Source organism: Nesoenas mayeri, assembly GCF_963082525.1.
Source record: "Nesoenas mayeri genome assembly, chromosome: 3".
Taxonomy (NCBI): domain Eukaryota; kingdom Metazoa; phylum Chordata; class Aves; order Columbiformes; family Columbidae; genus Nesoenas; species Nesoenas mayeri.
In genome coordinates, this window is record NC_137544.1 from 47,494,555 (window position 1) to 47,512,408 (window position 17,854).

Here is a 17,854-nt window from a genome sequence, read left to right on the forward strand (position 1 = left end):
CCTCGCCCCAGGACATCCGCCACCGCCCCTCCCCCCGCCTCGCGCCCCCTCCCCGCGCCGCATTTTACTCGATTGTTTATTATTTTCCAAGGGGCGGTGGCGGGGTGGCGGCGCTGACCAATAGGAAGCGTCACTGCCCTGACGAGCGAAGGGCGGCGGCCAATGGGCGGCGAGGGCGGGCCCCGGCGGTCACGCGCGGCTCTAGAGCATGACATCATCTGTTTGCACGGCGCAGCCTAGCTTGGTGCGGGCGGGGCGGTGGCGGCGGGGCGGGGCCGCCGCCAGGGGGCGGGGCGGTGGCGAGGGGGCGGGGCGGGGCCAGCCTCCTAGCTGCGGTTCGGCGGGGCTGGCAGCCGGGCCTGGATCTCGGCGGGGCCGGGGGTGTCGGTGTCCGTGGCTCGCTCGGCGGCCCTCCAAGCGGCAGGCGCCGCGTCCCGCCAGCGGGGAGCGTCTGCCGGCCGTTGAGCTCGCGGCATGCAGCCCAACTGCTGGCTAACACCCGCCCCCCCGCCCCCGCTGAGGTAACCCCGCCGCGGGCCTTCGGGCAGGGCCGCTGTCCACCGGTGTGTGGGCAAAGGAAGGTGTTAAATTATAATAATGGAATAATTAAGCGATAAGTGGGGCTAATTAAGGCCGCATGGGGTAACCGGGACGGGTTAAGTGACATGCCCGGGTTGCACAACGAGTCGGTGGCGGGGCAGAACGGACCTGCCCGAGCCAAGCAGGAGGGGTGTCTGTCTTCACAGGGATTTGGAGGGGTCTGTGTCCTGGGGGGGCAGGAGGCGAGAGGAGATGATTAAGTGTCTCCTTGAATCATTAACAGAAACTTGTGTCGTGAAGATTAAATCCTTTTGTATCACCTAACCTGAATTAAAAGGTGGTGCTTCTTGCTGGATCTTAGCAGTTTGACTCATTTCACCCTAATGATATAAATGCAATAATTTCATGTATTCCTAAGTACTTAGAAATTATGATGCAAGCTTTAGAGTAGCATAATGTCAGCTGAAAAAACGTGTTTAAAAGGGTTTTAAAATATGTGGTTCTTTTTTTCTCCTCCCTGCTTTCTTCCCGTCCCTGAGTGTGCTTGGGTCACATCTATGGTGCATCAGGAATTTGGCTATTGGTTTAAAACGGATGCTGAGATGCTCCTTTAATGGGACTTTAAGAACAGGGATTTCAGGCAAACACCAGTATTGCAGGACTCATAAATAAAACTGAGAGAGCTGGCAACACTGCTATGCACTGCTATTCGTGGCTGTTATTAAATGTATGAAACACTGTTAGAAACCTTCTACTTCGATTCATGAGAAACTGAGAGTCTTTCTTGGCCTACAAGGTGCAGCTTTTTGGTGGGCCTTGGCAAAGCAGTTTCAGCAGACATGAGGCTGCTTTAATAACAATTTGAAGCTACAGGGTTGAATTCTCCCACTTGCTCAGCTTCACAGCTCCTTACTTGACCAGTTCTTTTGAAGGTTTCATTGTAAACATTGTTTCTGCCAGAAAGGTGATACTGTTTTTTAATGTGAGTGACTCTAGGCACTGTATGTAGTACAGAAATGGGTCAAGGATTCCTCAGCAGTGGGTGCTCAAGTTTAGGTGTATACAGAGATGAATGCTTCCAGCCTTAGGGTTCGGGCCCCAAATTGTGAAGATGACTTGAAGAAAGAGTTCTTCTCTCCAAAGTAGTAATATCATCATTACCTTCTGTTACTGCACTTCTCTTCCTTCCCCTTCCCTCCATTACAGCGGTCAGTCAGCCAGTTCACAGGCTGAAGTCCAACTTCAATCGATCTTTAAATTGCTGTTCATCACTTTGAGGAAAATTTTATAGTCAGAACTCTGTACCCATCTTTGGCAAACCCTTAATGTCTCCATGGCACAATTTGGACCCTTGCTCTGTGTCTATCTGCCAGTCAGCCAGTCTCCCTGTAATAACTGTGGAATCCATTAGCCAGCTCTAGCCAAATTGGCACGAAAGGTTAAAGTCTTAAAGTATGAAGTTGGCTGGCTTATAGACGACTTTCTAATCAGCACACAGGTTGCTCTGAATCAGCCACACAACCTACTGCCCTTTGCCCAGTCTGTGTTTGAAGAACATAGTAGAGAACTGTGAGAAGAACAAAAAAATACACTGAAGGAGCCGCTTTCTCACGAGGTGGCTGGGAGGATTATTGCAGTGGACAACAACCTCTTGGAGACTGGGCTGCAGGTGGCTTACAAAACGCCCCACCATATACTTGTTTGTATGAAGTCCCTGTAGACAATGCAGCCATTGTTTAATGTAATGGCAATATAACATGGTTTTATTGAGCAGCAGTACCCTGTACAGTGTACTGATTTCTGTAACGATGTAATGACGAGGAGAAGTTCCATGTCGCCTACCTGCCATACAACTCTAACCCTGCTTCTGCAGTAAGATATTTGTGTAAGGGAGACAAAGCCAGAAATGTGACTAACACTTCTTTAGCTACCAGCTCAGGAGAATGTGGGTTATAGCAGAACGAAGGAGTGACCACATCTGGGTTACCACCGTGAACCGGTGCACTCTTATCTTATGGGAAGCTGATGCTCTGAACTGACAAAATGGAAGGATAAGAATGAAAACTGAGCTGGTGATAGCTTGCTGTAGTTGAACATAGCAGCTCAAAAGAGTTAAACTCCATGCAAAAATCACTTATGAGGACTTCCATGCAGAGTGCTGTCATCTGAACTTTATTTTCCCTGAAGCAGTATGCCACAGGCCCCACATCTCATGGGTCTTGTGTGGTCTGTGTATAGCTGAGATCACCCACAGAGGCAACTCAGAACTGCAAAGCAACCATGACCCTGCCAGATCCATATAATCAGGTACCGTGGTAGGTACACGTGTTCTCAATATAAACTTGAGCGAGGATAGTAGAAAAAAGGAGAGGCAGAGGAAGACGCAGCACTGCCCTGAGACGCTCACAGTCTAAGTAGGCACAATAAGTGAGCGAGGCTTTCAAATGGCCTCAGGGCTGGCCTAACTTTATTCCTGTTGAAGTCAGTGATAAAACTCCCATAAACAGAGCCTTTTTGAAAATCCCACCCTAGGGCTATTAAAGTACTTAAAGGAAGAGACTGGAAATCGTGCAAGCTTTAGATTAAATTTTGATCAGTTTTTATATGTATTTCAGTGAGCCCAGCCACAGAATGGCCATAAGAAGGGCTCTTTTTTGTGCATGCACATTTGGTAAGTAAAATGTGTCAAAACAATTATATTGTGGTTTTAATTCTACCTCTAAACTGCAATATCATGCGTGCTGTGAAGTTGTGAAGAACTGGTATGTGACTTATGTGATAGAGGCTGTATGGCTGATATACCAGTGAATTCTGAAGAGAGCAGATAATCTTGAAGTAAAGGCCCAGGGCTGGCACTCACGAGATCTAGTTTTATTTCTCAGTTCTGACATGGGCTTCCTGTATGACCTCAGCACAGTCATGTAATTGCTCAGTGCCTCAGTCCATCATCTCTTTAATAGGGTTACTACTTACTTATTTCCTTTCTCCCGCCCTGGCCTGCCTTACTTAGACTGCAATTCTGCCAGGGAGTGGAGCATTTCTTACCACGTACATCCAGTACAATGAGATGTAATGGCAATGCCTGTAGAGTAATGCAATGCCAATTAAATAAATAAATGAAGAAGATAATATCATTTAGGACTAGATTTGCAGCTTGTAATTCAGTCTAAGGTCAAAGTGCTATGCTTCCCTCAAACCTTGGGACCTAAGGAAGCGCTTCACAGGAAGGTTTCTGCACTGGTCAAAATCAAGCAGCAGCGGGTTTTGGGAAGGGGCTGTGACAGTCACAGCTTTGCAGCCAGCCTTTGCTGGCTAACTGCTGAAAGCCACAAGCAGAGGCTCCCTGGAGATGTGGTGTTGGACTAAGCATCTTCTCATCGTGCACGGCTTTGTCTGATCTTGGTTCCTGTCTTTCTTCAATGCTACTGTGGTTCTCCTGCCCTACCAATTGCTAAATCATACGCACAAACGCCAGTATCACAATTGCAGAGTAGCTGGTGTCTTTTTGAGCTGCCTTGCATTCCTGTAAGGGGTCACGTTACAACAAGAGCCACGGCAGGGCTTGGCACGACAACATCAAGACCCAAAATGAAGCTGCAGTGAAAATTATTTCTGTTACTCGAACCTGCATTCGTTCTGATTAATTTAGTGTCTCCTACTATATTTAGATAACTGAGGATTAATTGTATGCATGCTGGAATGCTGTCCCTTGTAATGAAATCGTGCTGAACTATTCCTAACTTGAGTGCCACTTGAATTTGAAACCTAACTAGACCGTGAGGGCCTTAGTCCTTACTTAGCAGGATGTGTAAGGCATGCAGGATCAGGGCCTTGCTGTTTTCTAATCACATCAAATGGTTTTCAAATCTCATTGCTTGCCTATAATGCTAAATAAATCAGGAATAAATTAATTTGTCTGCTAATTCTACATAGCAATCCTCCAGAAGCACACCCACTTCTCAATACGTCCAGTTGTCTATATCTGGTATCAGGGACAACACTGGTTTTGTGCTAAATCTAGTCCATAGTTTAGGTCAATACAAAGCTAGGTGAGAACTGATACATATACATTGCTATGTAATGTCTTTATATTAATAGCTCTATATTCTTTGGCTTTGTGGGTCAGCCCTTTATCCAACCCATAATTAACTACATCTTCAAGTGAGCTACTTTGGAGGGCTTTATGCCAGGGCACGGCCTACGAGGAGGAAGGACAGCGGGATTACATTCACGTGTGGACATGTCTCAACATGCTCCCCTATCACCAGCAAATGGAATATAAGTTTCCAAAAAATGACTAAATTGGACTCCAAAATTAAAATTTACCAGAATAACTCCTGCACCAATAATTTATGACTGGCGGAAACAAGTCAGAAAAGAAGCAGCGCTCCATTCCTCTGCCGTGAGTGTCTGCGGGAGCTGGTTTGACGGCGAGGCGCAGGCGGCAAGTTCCGGAGCTGTCCTCCTTCCTGGTCAGGTGGGCCTGGCAAAGAGAAGAGGTACGGAAAAGTGAGACGGCTGCGTCTATTTTTGCTGTTTAAATTCTACTAAGTGCAGAGAGCCAGGGCTAATGTAACCCTTGGAAAGAGTTACCGCATGCTTTGGGAGACTTGAGCTCCTCCCGCCGCCGCCTTCCCGCGGCCCGGGCGGCGCCCTCAGGCCCCAGGCCGGCGGGGGACGCACAACCCCGGCGGGGAGGAGGTGCTGCTGCGGACCTAAGGGAAGGCGAGCGCCCAGCTGCTTCCCCCACCTGCTCCCAGCCGCATCTCCAGCCCGCCCAGCCTCGCCGCCTCCCCCGGCCCGGCCCGGCTCCGTGCCCCCGCCCCGTCGGGGCGGCCCCTGCGCGGCACCGCCCGTCCCCCGCCCGTGGGCGGGCCGTGCCGTGCCGTGCGGTTAGGTTGAGGCTCCCTGCGTGTGTCTATAACTTTGTGTTGCTGCCGGTGGTTGTTAGGAGGAGGGATGTGGAAGTCGGCGGCGAGCCGGGTGACAGGCTGCTCGGGCGGGCTGCGGCGGCAGGCGGGCTCGGCGCGGGCGGATCGTTTGCCTCTCGCCGGCTGCTCGCAGAGGGAGCGGGCGGTTTGCCGCTTTCCCTTCCTTCGCCTTTAAAGGGAAGGCTCCTCGGAGCTGAAGGCGCAGGAGCAGCAGGAACCATGCAGCAGCGTTGCTTCTTCCTCCCGTGAATTCGGATCCTGATTTCTGCCGGTGTGGAGGTTGCTGTTGATTCTCTCCTCCCTACGCCTCCCTCCCCTCCCGATGTGGCTCTCCCTGCCTCTTCTGCCTGCGCTTTTTAAATGACTTGAGTGAAGGGGGGAAAAACTGTCAAGATGGCAGCAGCAGGAGCAAGGAGGTTATGAATGTGGTGTTGATGCTGGAACAAAACCTATTCTCTTGGGCAGCCCTAGGGAGGGCTTAAAGCTTCGGGACCTGTTGGAAGACTGGCCATTTGATTTGTTCCCGCTGTGTTTGCTTTTTCCCTGCGAGAAGAAGGATTTATTATTGTTATTTTTTTAATCGACCAGCCTCGGAGTGGCCTTCTCCGGCCCCCCTGCTCCGTCGGCTGTGAGATTTTGGGGGGCTACTTGCGTGTGGCTTGGGGGACACCGCAAAGTGACAGGTTTACGCTAGTATGCAGTTGGATGTATGCTAAGACTTCAGATCTCTTTAGGGCGTTTTTGGAGAAGCAAAAAGTCTTTGGCGTAATCTGAAGGACTCCTCTCCCTGCCCTCCTGCCGAGGGCCAGAGCAAAAGACCACCCCCCAAAAGAGAAGATAATCTGCGGAAGCGACGAGGAACGAGCTCGGAGGCGCTGGGGGCGGGGGGGTAGGGAAGGTCCTCTCCCGGCTGGATACAGCGCGGTTCTCGCTGGAGCTACTTCTGCATTCGCATGGAGTGAAACATAAACAAACACACGCACCGCGAGAGCGGCCGCTGCTCCGCCGGCGCGGAGGGCAGCGCCGCGGGCACCTCCGACGCTGCCCGCCCTGCGCTGCCGCTCCGGCTCCTAATCTGATTTTTTTTTTTCCCTTTCCCTCCCCTCCTCCTCCCCGCTCCGGCGTGCGCATCGCCCGCGGGGAGCTGGGCTCGGGGTGCAGCAGCGGAGAGCCTGCCAGCCCTTAGCGGAGCGCGGCATGCCCGCCCGCCGGTCTCCCGCCTGCTAGGCTCCCGTCGGCACCGAGGAGGCGGCGGAGGAGGAGCGGGGTCGGCGGCTGCCCGCCCGCCCCGTCGCAGCGCCCCGCTGCCGCCGCCGCAGCCGCCCGCGGGAGAGGCCAAGATGGCAGAGGCGTCGCCCCCCGCCCCGCTTTCGCCCTTGGACGTGGAGCTGGACCCCGAGTTCGAGCCGCAGAGCCGCCCCCGCTCCTGCACCTGGCCGCTGCAGAGGCCCGAGCTGCAGGCCAGCCCCGCCAAGCCCGCCGGCGAGCCGCCCGCCGACGCCGCCTCCATGATCCCCGAGGAGGAGGACGACGAGGAGGAGGGGGGCGGCTCGGCCATGGCCGTTGGCAGCGCGACCCCCGCGGGAGAAGCGGCGGCGACAGCCACCGCCGTCCCAGAGGAGGCGGCGCGGCTGCTGGCCCCGCTACCCGGGGGCGGCCCGGAGGGACCGAGCCTCTCGCCGGGGGGAGCAGCGGCGGCGGGCGCTGGGGGGTTGAGCGGCGGCCCGGCGGCGGCGCCGAGGAAGTGTTCGTCGCGGCGCAACGCGTGGGGCAACCTCTCCTACGCCGACCTCATCACCCGCGCCATCGAGAGCTCCCCGGAGAAGCGCCTCACCCTCTCCCAGATCTACGACTGGATGGTCCGCTGCGTGCCCTACTTCAAGGACAAGGGCGACAGCAACAGCTCGGCCGGCTGGAAGGTGAGGCGGGGTCCCGGGGCCGCGGCGGACCCACCGCGCTCCCCCCGACGGACGGGCGGCCCGCGGGGGAGGCGGCCGCAGAGGGGGTTGCCGGCGGCTTTCCTCGACGGCAGCCGGCCGGGCGCTGTTGCTGGCCGTGCTTGTGGTCGCACTGTTGCCTTTGCTTTTATATGGATTTTTTTTTCCTTATTTTATTTTATTTATTTATTTATTTATTTTTTAACGGAGGGGGACAGAGAAGTTCTATCTCTTTCCTGTTGCGGTGTGCAAGTGGTGAGGACTCCTAATTCTAGGAGCAGGAGAGACACTGGAGCAGAGCTGGCTTATCTGGTGCACAAGCACATAAACAGGGAAAGAGAAAAGAAAAAAAAAATTTAACGGTGAGGTGTTGCTTCATTTTTAAAGTTATAGGTACCGTCACTGTAACTCATGCTGGAAATGAGCAGAGTTTCTTTTATGCAAGGTTGGGCTGAGTCTTGAAGCTCAAATACAGAACGGCTCTATTATTTGTGTCAAGAAAAACCCCGGTGGTTTCCCACACGTTCCTCAAAGGCAATAGAGGGAAATTTGGGTCTTGACATTTCTTCATAAAGTTAATCAAAGCATGGAGTTATTGGCTGCTCAGCCACGGGGATGCTTGGTCTGTGTTTCCTGCAGTGCCAGTGTATGAGTGCACCGTCTACTGATAAACCCTGTATATCCTAGCATTTTCTGTCCAGCATTGTGACAGTTAGCAGCTAAGATTACTACTGTTTTAATAAGTGAGACAAAAAAAAATAAATCTGGTTTTGTGGCTTGTTTACTTAGTGCATGCAAAAGCACGTTGCAGGCAGGCAGGGTTTTGCTCTGAGAATCTAATAAGGCCTACCAGGAGCTGGTGCTGCACGTAAAGCACATTTGAAGTGATTTCCAGAACTGCTTTTTTCTCCTCGTTTTCCATGTCCATCTATTAGTGTCTGTCAGACACCAAAATGTCACGTACTTGCAGCTGTAGAGAAATGCAGGTGCTGCTTGATGTCGATAACTGTTTGCAGAGGGAAATCCTGGTACGGTTCAGTTGCTGCTGAGGACCGATACCGGCAGCATCCGAGACTGAGTTTTTGAATGGATGGTTGAACACGAATTTGCCGGGAAGTTTTGTTGTGTTCCACAGAAATTAAATTTCCTCTTTGAATCTCTCTCGCTTTGGATCACGGGACAACTTAGGGTATTTCTGACCAATTTGTATACTGTACGATGAAACATTTCTGGCAGTTTTTGTATTAGCAGCCCTGTCTCATATTTTTGAGCCTGAGTAGGACTTGCTGCTAGGAATTGAAGTGCAGCTCTATGATTTTTATCTTCCAAACAGCACCGTACAAGCATTTCACTGACAGACTTGTCTCAGGCTGGGGAAAATATAAATACAAAGTTTATTGGTGGCATAGCTAATTCAAGACAAAGCTTTTAAAAAAACAGATCCTTTTTACAGCTTTTGCTTCAATATTAGGTATTGAATTGTGATCTGACTTTTCAAGTGTGACAGGGAGTGTGGTAAAGGGTTACATCTTCTGATGACAGCCTGTGTCTTAATAAGTTGTTTGGTTTCATGCAGAAGCAGTGGCTTTAGATGTCAGCCGCTATGACAAAAACAACCTTTTTATCCAATACTTTGAATTTTCAGTAAATTCTCGATACTCAATTCAAACGAAGATTTAGTGAACAATGGGGGTGATGCTGTTTTGGCTGAATTTGGTGGCTAAACTCCCGTTCGCTTCAGCAGAAGCAGAATCCGGGCCATAACACAAAGTGCTTACATTGATTAGTATGCTTAATACAGTCACAAATTTTCTGACAATTTATACTGTTAATTTGATATTGATTCCTTTGCTCAGCAGCATTAACTGGTACTTGGAGCTAATTAAAATGTTAAAAACTTGGATCCCTTGAGATTTCTCTGATATAATTTAGTTCAGAAGTTTCTCACAAGCCTTTAGGATGACCTTTCTCAGGAGATGCGAGCACACTGGTAGCAGAAAATTCCACCTCTTTAATGACTGTGAGCTGTCTCTGGAAGTTAGGGTGAGGGGTTTGATGGTGCTAATGGCGGGTGCAGTTGTGCGTGGTGGTAGGGGCGTACTGAAAGGGGCAAAGGAGAGGTCAAGAGCTAATAATTTGCCAAGCATTGAAAACTGCAAAATTTAATTCTTTAGCAGGACTAGAGTTTCTTTTAATGTATGTATATACATTCAGAAGAGGAATATTTCTGTTTCTTGGCTGGAACATAAATTAGTTTGTGCAGCACTCTTAAATGGAGACTCCATCTTATTCTCCCGATGCTAAAACACATAACACGTTATTATCATCTCTGTTTCCCTCACAGGTAATGAATACAACTCTTCAGGAACTAATGTCAACTTTTCACATCAGACTTTTTCAGACTGCTAGTTACACCAAGATTTTAAATGAACAGAAGATACTTCTGTATCAGAAGGCTTTTGTTTTAATTTAGAATAAATTTCTCTTTGAAGGCAGCAAGAACATTTACCAAAATTCTGCTCTGACACTGAGTGGGGAAATTGTCGTTTTAAACAAAGAGAAGAGAACTTGGTTTTATTATCCTATGTATTATATATGAAATATTAATACTGTTTCCAGTGAGATGTGCTGAATACCATAATCCATAAACATAGCTGGGATTATACTCCTCAAAACAATTATTTTAAGAGCTATAAATTAAACTTACAACTATAACTTTTTTGTTTTGTTTTGTTTTGCCTAGGGCATTAAAGCAGAAGTGAATATTTCAGATGTGGTTAGGAAGGCATATATTACGTTTCCGCTAATTCAGATAAGGTTTTCCCAATACACATCCCCCCACACCCCGACAATCTTCTTTGCTTCCCCCTCCCCCCGGCTCGGGTGTGATGTTCGCTGACCTAACGCTGCCCGGCAGCTTAACTAGGGCAGTAGTGTACGGAGCTGGCGCGCTGCGGACGCCGCCGTACGCTTCCGTACGCTTCCAAATCACCGGGAAGAGTTTAGGTGTGTGCTTCAATATCCACTTACTGTATAGGATACTTATGGAGGGTCGGTATTTATATTTATCATCGCTTGGCAGGGTGGGGAAAGGTCTGAGGCTGAGCTGGTTTCACCCTTGTGACATGCACTGTGCCAGGCGGCTGTTGCAGGTACTTCCACAGAGCTCCTCGATCATCAGATCATCCCGTCTTTCCAAATTCGGGTATCCGTTACTCTGTGGATGTTCTGCAGTTGCAAACTAGTGTGCTGACTTAAAAAAAACAAGCTTTTTTTTTCCTAAAAATATTTAGGATGCAGTAACTCACTTCACTCAATAATTTTTGAAATGGAAAACAGAAATACCTTTGTGTCAGTGTCTATAGTAGAGGTGCCCAGTTTCATTATAGCTTAAGTACTTCCGTATCTCTTCCTATAATGTTATTTTGTAATTTCTTGCAGCAGTATCTTGTGAAACAGTCTTTTCTACATGAAGAGTACACTAGGGGGACTATTTTCCTCTTTGTTGAGCAGTATGGCAAGACTATGAATCTGGTCCCTTACACACAGACACCAGCAATTCCTAAATTTAAATGCAGCTGATTTGCTTTGATTTTTTTTTTTTTTTAAATATCAGAGGCCAGCCTGTTTTACACCTGTTGCATTCATCTTCCTGATGAAAGAGGACTACTAGCTGCTGGCATATTTACTTTGGAGGGAGTATTTTTGTAAACATCATATGTGGACATTTCATCTATCCTTGCCTTATTTTATTGACCAATATGTAACCAAAGGGCTGCAGTGTAGCAAATGCACAAGTCTTTGCTGTAATTATTGAGACTTGGGAAGACTTGAGAAATTTGCCAGTGATGTGGACAGATGTCTAAATCTGTTAGCCAGATGCTGATACACAAGATGTGTTGGACTTCTTTTTATCATCTTTTTGCAAAGGATATGGGAAGGAAGCAACACTACTCTGTTCTTAGTTCTCCTTCCTCAGAGTGGCACACAGTGTCTTTATCAGGAGTGGCAGTGTAAAACTGGAGTTTACATCAGTTTCAGTTTTTGTCTTCAGGTTCTTTTTGATTCCATAGAGACTGTGTTTCCAAGTTAGCTGCTAGCATGAATATTTTTTCCAGCCTTCTATTATATTCTTATATTCTTACTTCCCCCTACTCCCCCAATTTTGAGCTGCCTTGTTCTCCATACAGAAGGGTTTGGGTTACAAACTGCAGTCTGATTATTTTAAGTTTTGATCTACCGAAGCAAGCACGGGTTTAAGCACGTGAATGGGTCCTTGGGACTTCACTGGGATTACTTGCATGCTTAAACTTACTGCTTAAGCATCTTACCTGATCAAAGCCTTGCCATGTTGTGCTTTAACAAAATACTCAGTAACATTTGTAAGTGAATTTTGTGCTGAGCAAAAAGTAAAGAGATGCGTGGTTCCAGCCCCAGAGTCGAGACCGCTAGATAACATGCCTCTTGCGTCATAGAGGAATATACTTCAGTATCAAAGTAACACATGACTTTTTAAACTTTCCAGTAGAAACCATGTGTAGATATTAGTACACATTATTATTTTATATCTGTAACGTACATCAAAGTTCTCGCTTTTCCCCAGCTCATGCAAGCAGGTGACAGTTATTAGAGAGAGAGACTGAGTAGTTCTTCCAGAGTCATTGACATTGTTTGATCCACAGTGTGACAGTGAGGAGCACCTCCGCTGAAGGACTTGTTAAATGCAGATACAAACACATTACCTTGGTGAGTGTCATCAGCTGCAAAGAGTCACAGGCTCTGATAAACTTAACTTTTGATGCGATTGGGAAATCTCCAGTGAATGATGTTGGACAGTATCGCTGTCAGGTAGACCTGCATGACAAATAATGGAATCAACGTTCTTCAATTCTTTGAAGTCAGGTTACCTAAAACAGTCATGCAACATAGGCATTGTGTGTAATAGGTTGTTAGTGTCAATATTTGGGCATATTTAAAATACAAAACTTGAGAGTCAGAGGTTGGCTCCTACACTTACTTGTGCATTTGAAAGTATGTGGTTAATGCTAATAAAAATTAAATTGCCTCAGTGGCTTTTATATCGGCCGTATTTTATTGGCTTGAATAAACACCGTCTGAGAGCGTCAAGCTGGAGAAGAGAGGCATCCTGGCGCTCCCACTCTGGATGTCCTGCCTTTGCTCGGTTTTGTCCCGGTAAAGCAAGCGGTGTCTTACACGTGAGGCCGTTTTGTATTCGGGTCATTTTGGTGGTGCTCCACCACTTTGCTGTAATCCTGGGAGATTAGGGGCGGCTGGGCACGTGCTGGTGCATTTAGAAAGGCGAGTGATTAGGGTTAGCCGGGTGGTTTTGTGAAAGCTCTTTGTGCTGACGTGGACAAAGTAGGAACCCGGAGTCGGTGGCCTCCTTTGCAGAAGGGCAGGCAGCGCTGGGGGGGGGGCAGGCCCCCCACAGCCCCCTGTGGCGGCCGGGTTGCTTTCAGCCAGCTTGCATGGGGTGAAACCACCACAGAAAATTACAGTCGGTGTTCTGGGTTCGAAGGGAGGCCGAAGGGATTGTCTTGGAGATAAGGGAAAACTGCGGGTAAATAGTCAAAGCGTTTCTCTAGGTGGCAGCCTCCTAAAGGTGCCCCTGCGAGATTTTGGCAGCCAACACCTTTGCGTGGAAGTATGGAAAATCTTTTGTGAGGATTGTTTCTTATTTGCAATGCAATTACAGTGGGTCTTAGCGTAGTGGCGGCTTGCCAAGGGAGAAACTGAAAGTGTTTCCTAATGCAAGTTGTTACTTAGACTAAAATCTTTGCATGTTCTTGTTTCTCTCCCACTTTTTAAAAAGCCTTACTACTACCTCTGGCACAGAAAACATGCCCAAGGGCAGGGTTATAAAATGGCAGCATTAGTTTCTTTTAAAGGCACGAGGCCCTCTGCGTTTTGAGGCAGACTCTCTCTGGAGGAGGGTGAGCTCTGAGCATCCTCCTGCTGCTCTTTCCTTCCCCTTGCCACAAAACCCCACAATTCCCAAGTCAGCGCTGGGAAGGGGCCACAGCCGTACCAGGTCCCGAGGCAGGAGGCACATCCCGGTCCTGCAGCACGTAGCGAGCATCCTGATGAAGGCCTGCCTGATAACACGGCGCTTGGGGAGCTGCAGCGTTTTTTTGATGTGGCTTTTCTTGGGGCTGACAATATGTGTGTAGCACAGTGGTTCAGGAGCAAAATAAAGTGCTCAAGTGATGTGCACAGTCATTCAGTTTTCAGTAGTGCTGGCTCAGCACACCATGAGTTAAGTGACGATTAAGTTTAACCTTCTATTCGCTCTTTTTTTGTGCTTTTGCAAACTTAGGCTGTTCTTTTCTGTTACAATTTCCTGAGCATTGCCACACACTAAGCTTGGAAAATGAGGTGCATTTAGCCAATTTATGGCCTGACATATGTTAATTAACATTAATTACCTGCTTGAATAGTCCATTTAGCACTTATTATTAAAAAGTGGCTTGTCTACAGAAGGGGATTTTCTTTCAGAGTGAGGTGTTTTGTTCTAACTTGCTTCAGACAGAGTCAGGATGGGGCATCCCGTGCTTCTCTGCATGGCTGTACCAGGTTCCTGATGTTCCAGTTGTGTGTGTGGGATACCATTGCATCAGTGACAGGCAACAACTCTTCACCCATGTGTATTTGACATTTATTCAGCATCGACTTAGCTTTACCAAGCAAACCAGCCTGTTTCCAAGCGTTTTTTTTGCTAGCAGTGCATATAGCTCTTGCTTCTCTGATTGAGACAGCTTGCCAGGAGCTGCAGGGAGATCCAGAGGCCTGTGGTGATGTGCCCAAGTCCTCTTTAGGGTGGAGAGATTGGAAGAGCTCAGGTGTGCAAGGCTGGAGGGGGGGCATAGGAGTTGCTGGGGCATGCTGGGAGGGCGTCTTCAGCTCTAGATGGCCAAGGATGATGGGCCTTGAGGTTCCCACAGCTCTTGAGCACACCACTGCTGGAGCAGAGCATGGTCTTCAACAACAGCAGGTTATGTTTTACTGTATTATTCATCAGCTGTGGTATCTATGTTATCTCCCGGCAATGTGTTCTGCAGAGGTTGTTGCAGGTCATTAGTCTAAAACCTGTGAGATGAGGGGAGTAACAAGCAGAGAGCACTTGTTCAATATCCAAATACCAATATTAAAAAAAAATAAAATCCATTCCTCATTTTGCCATCCCTCAGTTCCTCATTCCTCTCTTGGGAGACTCCAGGGATGTTATGTCCTACTTCACCTTCTCCACTCTTCCGTTTGTAACACCAGCTGGGGGGGGGTTGCATGGTACATGGGGTGTCTCTGTGGGAAATAGATGGCTGGCTTGTAACTGTGAGGGCACATTGCAGAGTATCCCTGCATTTTTAGCTGGGAATGCAGTGTGGAGGCAGTTGAGCTACAGGACTGGAGAAAGGCAATTTCAGGGCACTGTAAGGGCTTGGGAACAAGTGGGAGATTGCATTAGTGCTCTGCCTCATCCCTGTGAAGAAATAGCAAGAGACCTGCCTTGCGGTGGGGCTGGAGAAGAGCATTGCTGTGTTGCCATTGCTTTTTGCCAGACTGCTTTCTCTCAATGCTGTGCCTAACTGTGAGTTCCAGGAGGAGCCAGTCATGTCCTACAAAGCCAGAGGCCTTTCTCTGGGCCACCCCCTTTGCATGTTTGCTCAAGGACCGACATGCTTGTTATGCTGTTTTGCAGGGAATTTGAGGCAAGTCAGGAGATAACAGCATTGGTGTCTTGTTAATAACTCTGTGTTGCTTATTGGGGAGTTTTTCTTTATCTGTATGCTGGTACCTATTAAAAATAAAAGCTATTTAAATACTTCTACTGATATAAAACATCTTTGTAAGATTTCACTGACAGAGAAATGCCTTTCTGGAGATTTGTATTAGTAAAGAAATGCCTTGTGAAAATTAGCTCTTATAGCAGACTTGTGCTAACTAATTAAATGGATTTCTTGCTCGATTGCAACATGCTATGCACTTAAGAGCTGAATTATGGAATGCTGGGTTCTCACTTGAATATGTTTGTTTGGCAGGGTATTCTTTTGCTTTTTTTTATTATTTCTCTGCTGCTGGTGAAGTTGCTGTTCACTATGTACAAAGGGACGTGTGAGGGAGGTGTGGGCCAGGACAGGAGGGCAGGGTCAGCCTGGGGATCTTTGCCAGAGGGCTGGAGGAAGGTCCACTTGAAGTGAGGAAGGACGATGTGTGGCACCAACAACTTGTCATCAGGGCCTTTGCAGCTTGTGCCCTCCAGGTCTTCCCAAGGGTGCTGCCTGCCAGTTTTGGAGGGCAGGAGGCTGCTGGCAGTGGGTGTGGGGCTCTGCCTGTGCGATCTCTGGCTGCTGCACCCCAAGTGCTGCTGGCTGTCAGGTGCGTTTCCATGGGCTGAGTCACTGGATCACGCCACTTCTGCGTCCCTTCAACCACTGCCTCTGACGAGGTGAAGGGTGGGTCTGTGCTGACGTCTCCACACCAAAATCCCATCGAGAGCTGCGGAATGAGGACAGAAGCGCTGCTAAAGGTGCTGTTCTCCTCCTTTGATACCTGCCTCTGAGGCTGCCTTCACGCTTTGTGTTGTGCTTTGGGTCTGCCTGGAGGCTGCTCATAACCCAGCCCTCTGCCTGGCGGTGCCTTCAGGCCAACCTGCCTCTCCATCCCTGGCTTTCCCAGACCTTCGGCTCTCCCTGGAGAGCAGTGGAGGCCATGGGGACACCCAGCATTGTGACCAGCGGGTGGGCTGCAGTCCTAGCAAAAAAAGTTTTTGGTAGGTTTGCTGGGTCCTTAGTCGTGTGAGCAGAAAAGGGCAGGTCTGGGCTTGATGCCAGCACTTGAACAGGGAGGTAACATCTGCTTATCCTGACCCCACAGGAGTGGGAGGTGGCAGATAAGCTGTGAAGCTGATGAGGATGGAGACTGGTCTGTTGGGGCAGGGGCAGATAGAGGAGCACCCAGACACACGGGTACGTGTCTGCTTGGGCTTCATTCTGCCTTGCAGCTGCTGCGGCTGCTCAGCGCAAAGCGATTCTTAGTGGGAATAAAAAACTCGGTTTGCGCGTATGCAACCTGGTTTATGACAGCGCAGCTTTCACAAGTAAATTAAGTAAAGTGAGCAGAGTCTGACTCTTGTCCCTGCTAAAGGCCACGTTAAAGCAGCAGAGTGGGACTCTCCTACTGTGCCGCAGCAGCGTGCATTTGCATTAATGTAAGCAAGACTCAAGCCAGCAGTGCTTAAAATCCTGGTTGCAGCTGAGCCTGGACTCCTGGTGAGGGCTGAGCATGACCAGAGTGTTAGTAACAGTGTTGTACTTAAGTAAACAAAGCTTTGTTTAAAAACATATTAATTACCTAATAATATTCTAATACAAATTACTCTCCTAGTCTAGACAGCCAAGTGTAGATCAGGGTGTCAAACTCATTTTCACCAGGGGCCACATCAGACTCGTGGTTGCCTTCAAAGGGCTGAATGCAATTTTAGTTACATTTATATACAGTCCTAAAATTACATTCGGCTGTTTGAAGGCAACCACAGGGCTGATGTGGCCCCTAGTGAAAATGAGTTCGACATCCCTGGTGTAGATGATTTGCCCTTATAAGTTAGTGTTTTCTCATGCTTACCGTGTTGGTTTCTGCATTTTTTTCAAAATAGGGTGAAGAAGAATAAATAGATTACTCTAAAGAAATAATTTTAGGACAAGACTTCCAGGCCATATTTATTTTATCTAGAATGTGGACTAAATTATCTTGATATATATGCCAGTTATGTGTCAGCGCTCTTAAAACCTGCTGTATTTGTTTCTTTTCCTCTCCACGCTAGCTCTTCAAGCAGCTATTTCAGCTCTCCAAAGACACATTATGACCAACGTTAGCTCTGCTTTCTCACATGAAGTTTGCAGTGTAAACATACCTTAAAATGCAAGACTTAATCTAGATCAGAAGTTTCTGACTTCGTAGGTATTTATGAAGTTAGGCAGTGAACCCCTATCTTGTGTAAATATATTGGCTAGTGCTTCATGGAGGATTTATCAGTTTCATACATAAAGTTCTAGATATGCTTAGTACATAGAATTTGACATCTAATAAGCGAGAACAGTGCTCCACAAAGAATGTCTTTGTGTGAGACTCTCACAGGCTCCCACATTATCACCTTTTCTGCTGTTTGGTTTTGTGCTGAGAGCAGCGATGTGGTTTCCTGAAAGCTTATAGCCTACTGTTTGTTCTGCAGAACTGCTCTGGACCTTAACTAATTTTCAAAGAATGTTTTTTTCCAGGAATTCGTAGGAGAAGGTGATGCCAGTTCAAGTCATGTCCTGAGATGCTTGTAAGCTGAGACACACAGAGCCGCTGTCCCTGTTTTTGTGCAACACGATCTGTTGTGTTTAAAAGTTTCACTGTATGGGGGAACTCAAAACCATTTGTCTGATA

At 48.1% G+C, this 17,854-nt stretch overlaps 1 protein-coding gene across 5 annotated transcripts in view; it reads left to right on the forward strand.

The window, feature by feature from the left end:
* The first annotated feature begins 5,447 nt into the window (after positions 1 to 5,447).
* Positions 5,448 to 17,854, forward strand: part of FOXO3 (forkhead box O3) — a 247,925-nt gene continuing 235,518 nt past the window's right edge. For 4 of the 5 annotated variants that reach the window (XR_013921930.1, XR_013921931.1, XM_080341062.1 and 1 more), the window contains exon 1: positions 5,448 to 7,390. Coding sequence is in view for 3 of the 5 variants with exons in the window: in XM_080341062.1 (XP_080197188.1) it covers positions 6,812 to 7,390 (579 nt within the window). In the remaining 2 variants the exon portion in view is untranslated. Of the gene's footprint in view, positions 7,391 to 15,545; positions 15,954 to 17,854 lie in introns of those variants that run through there. The other variant, XM_080341063.1, reaches the window with a different exon arrangement.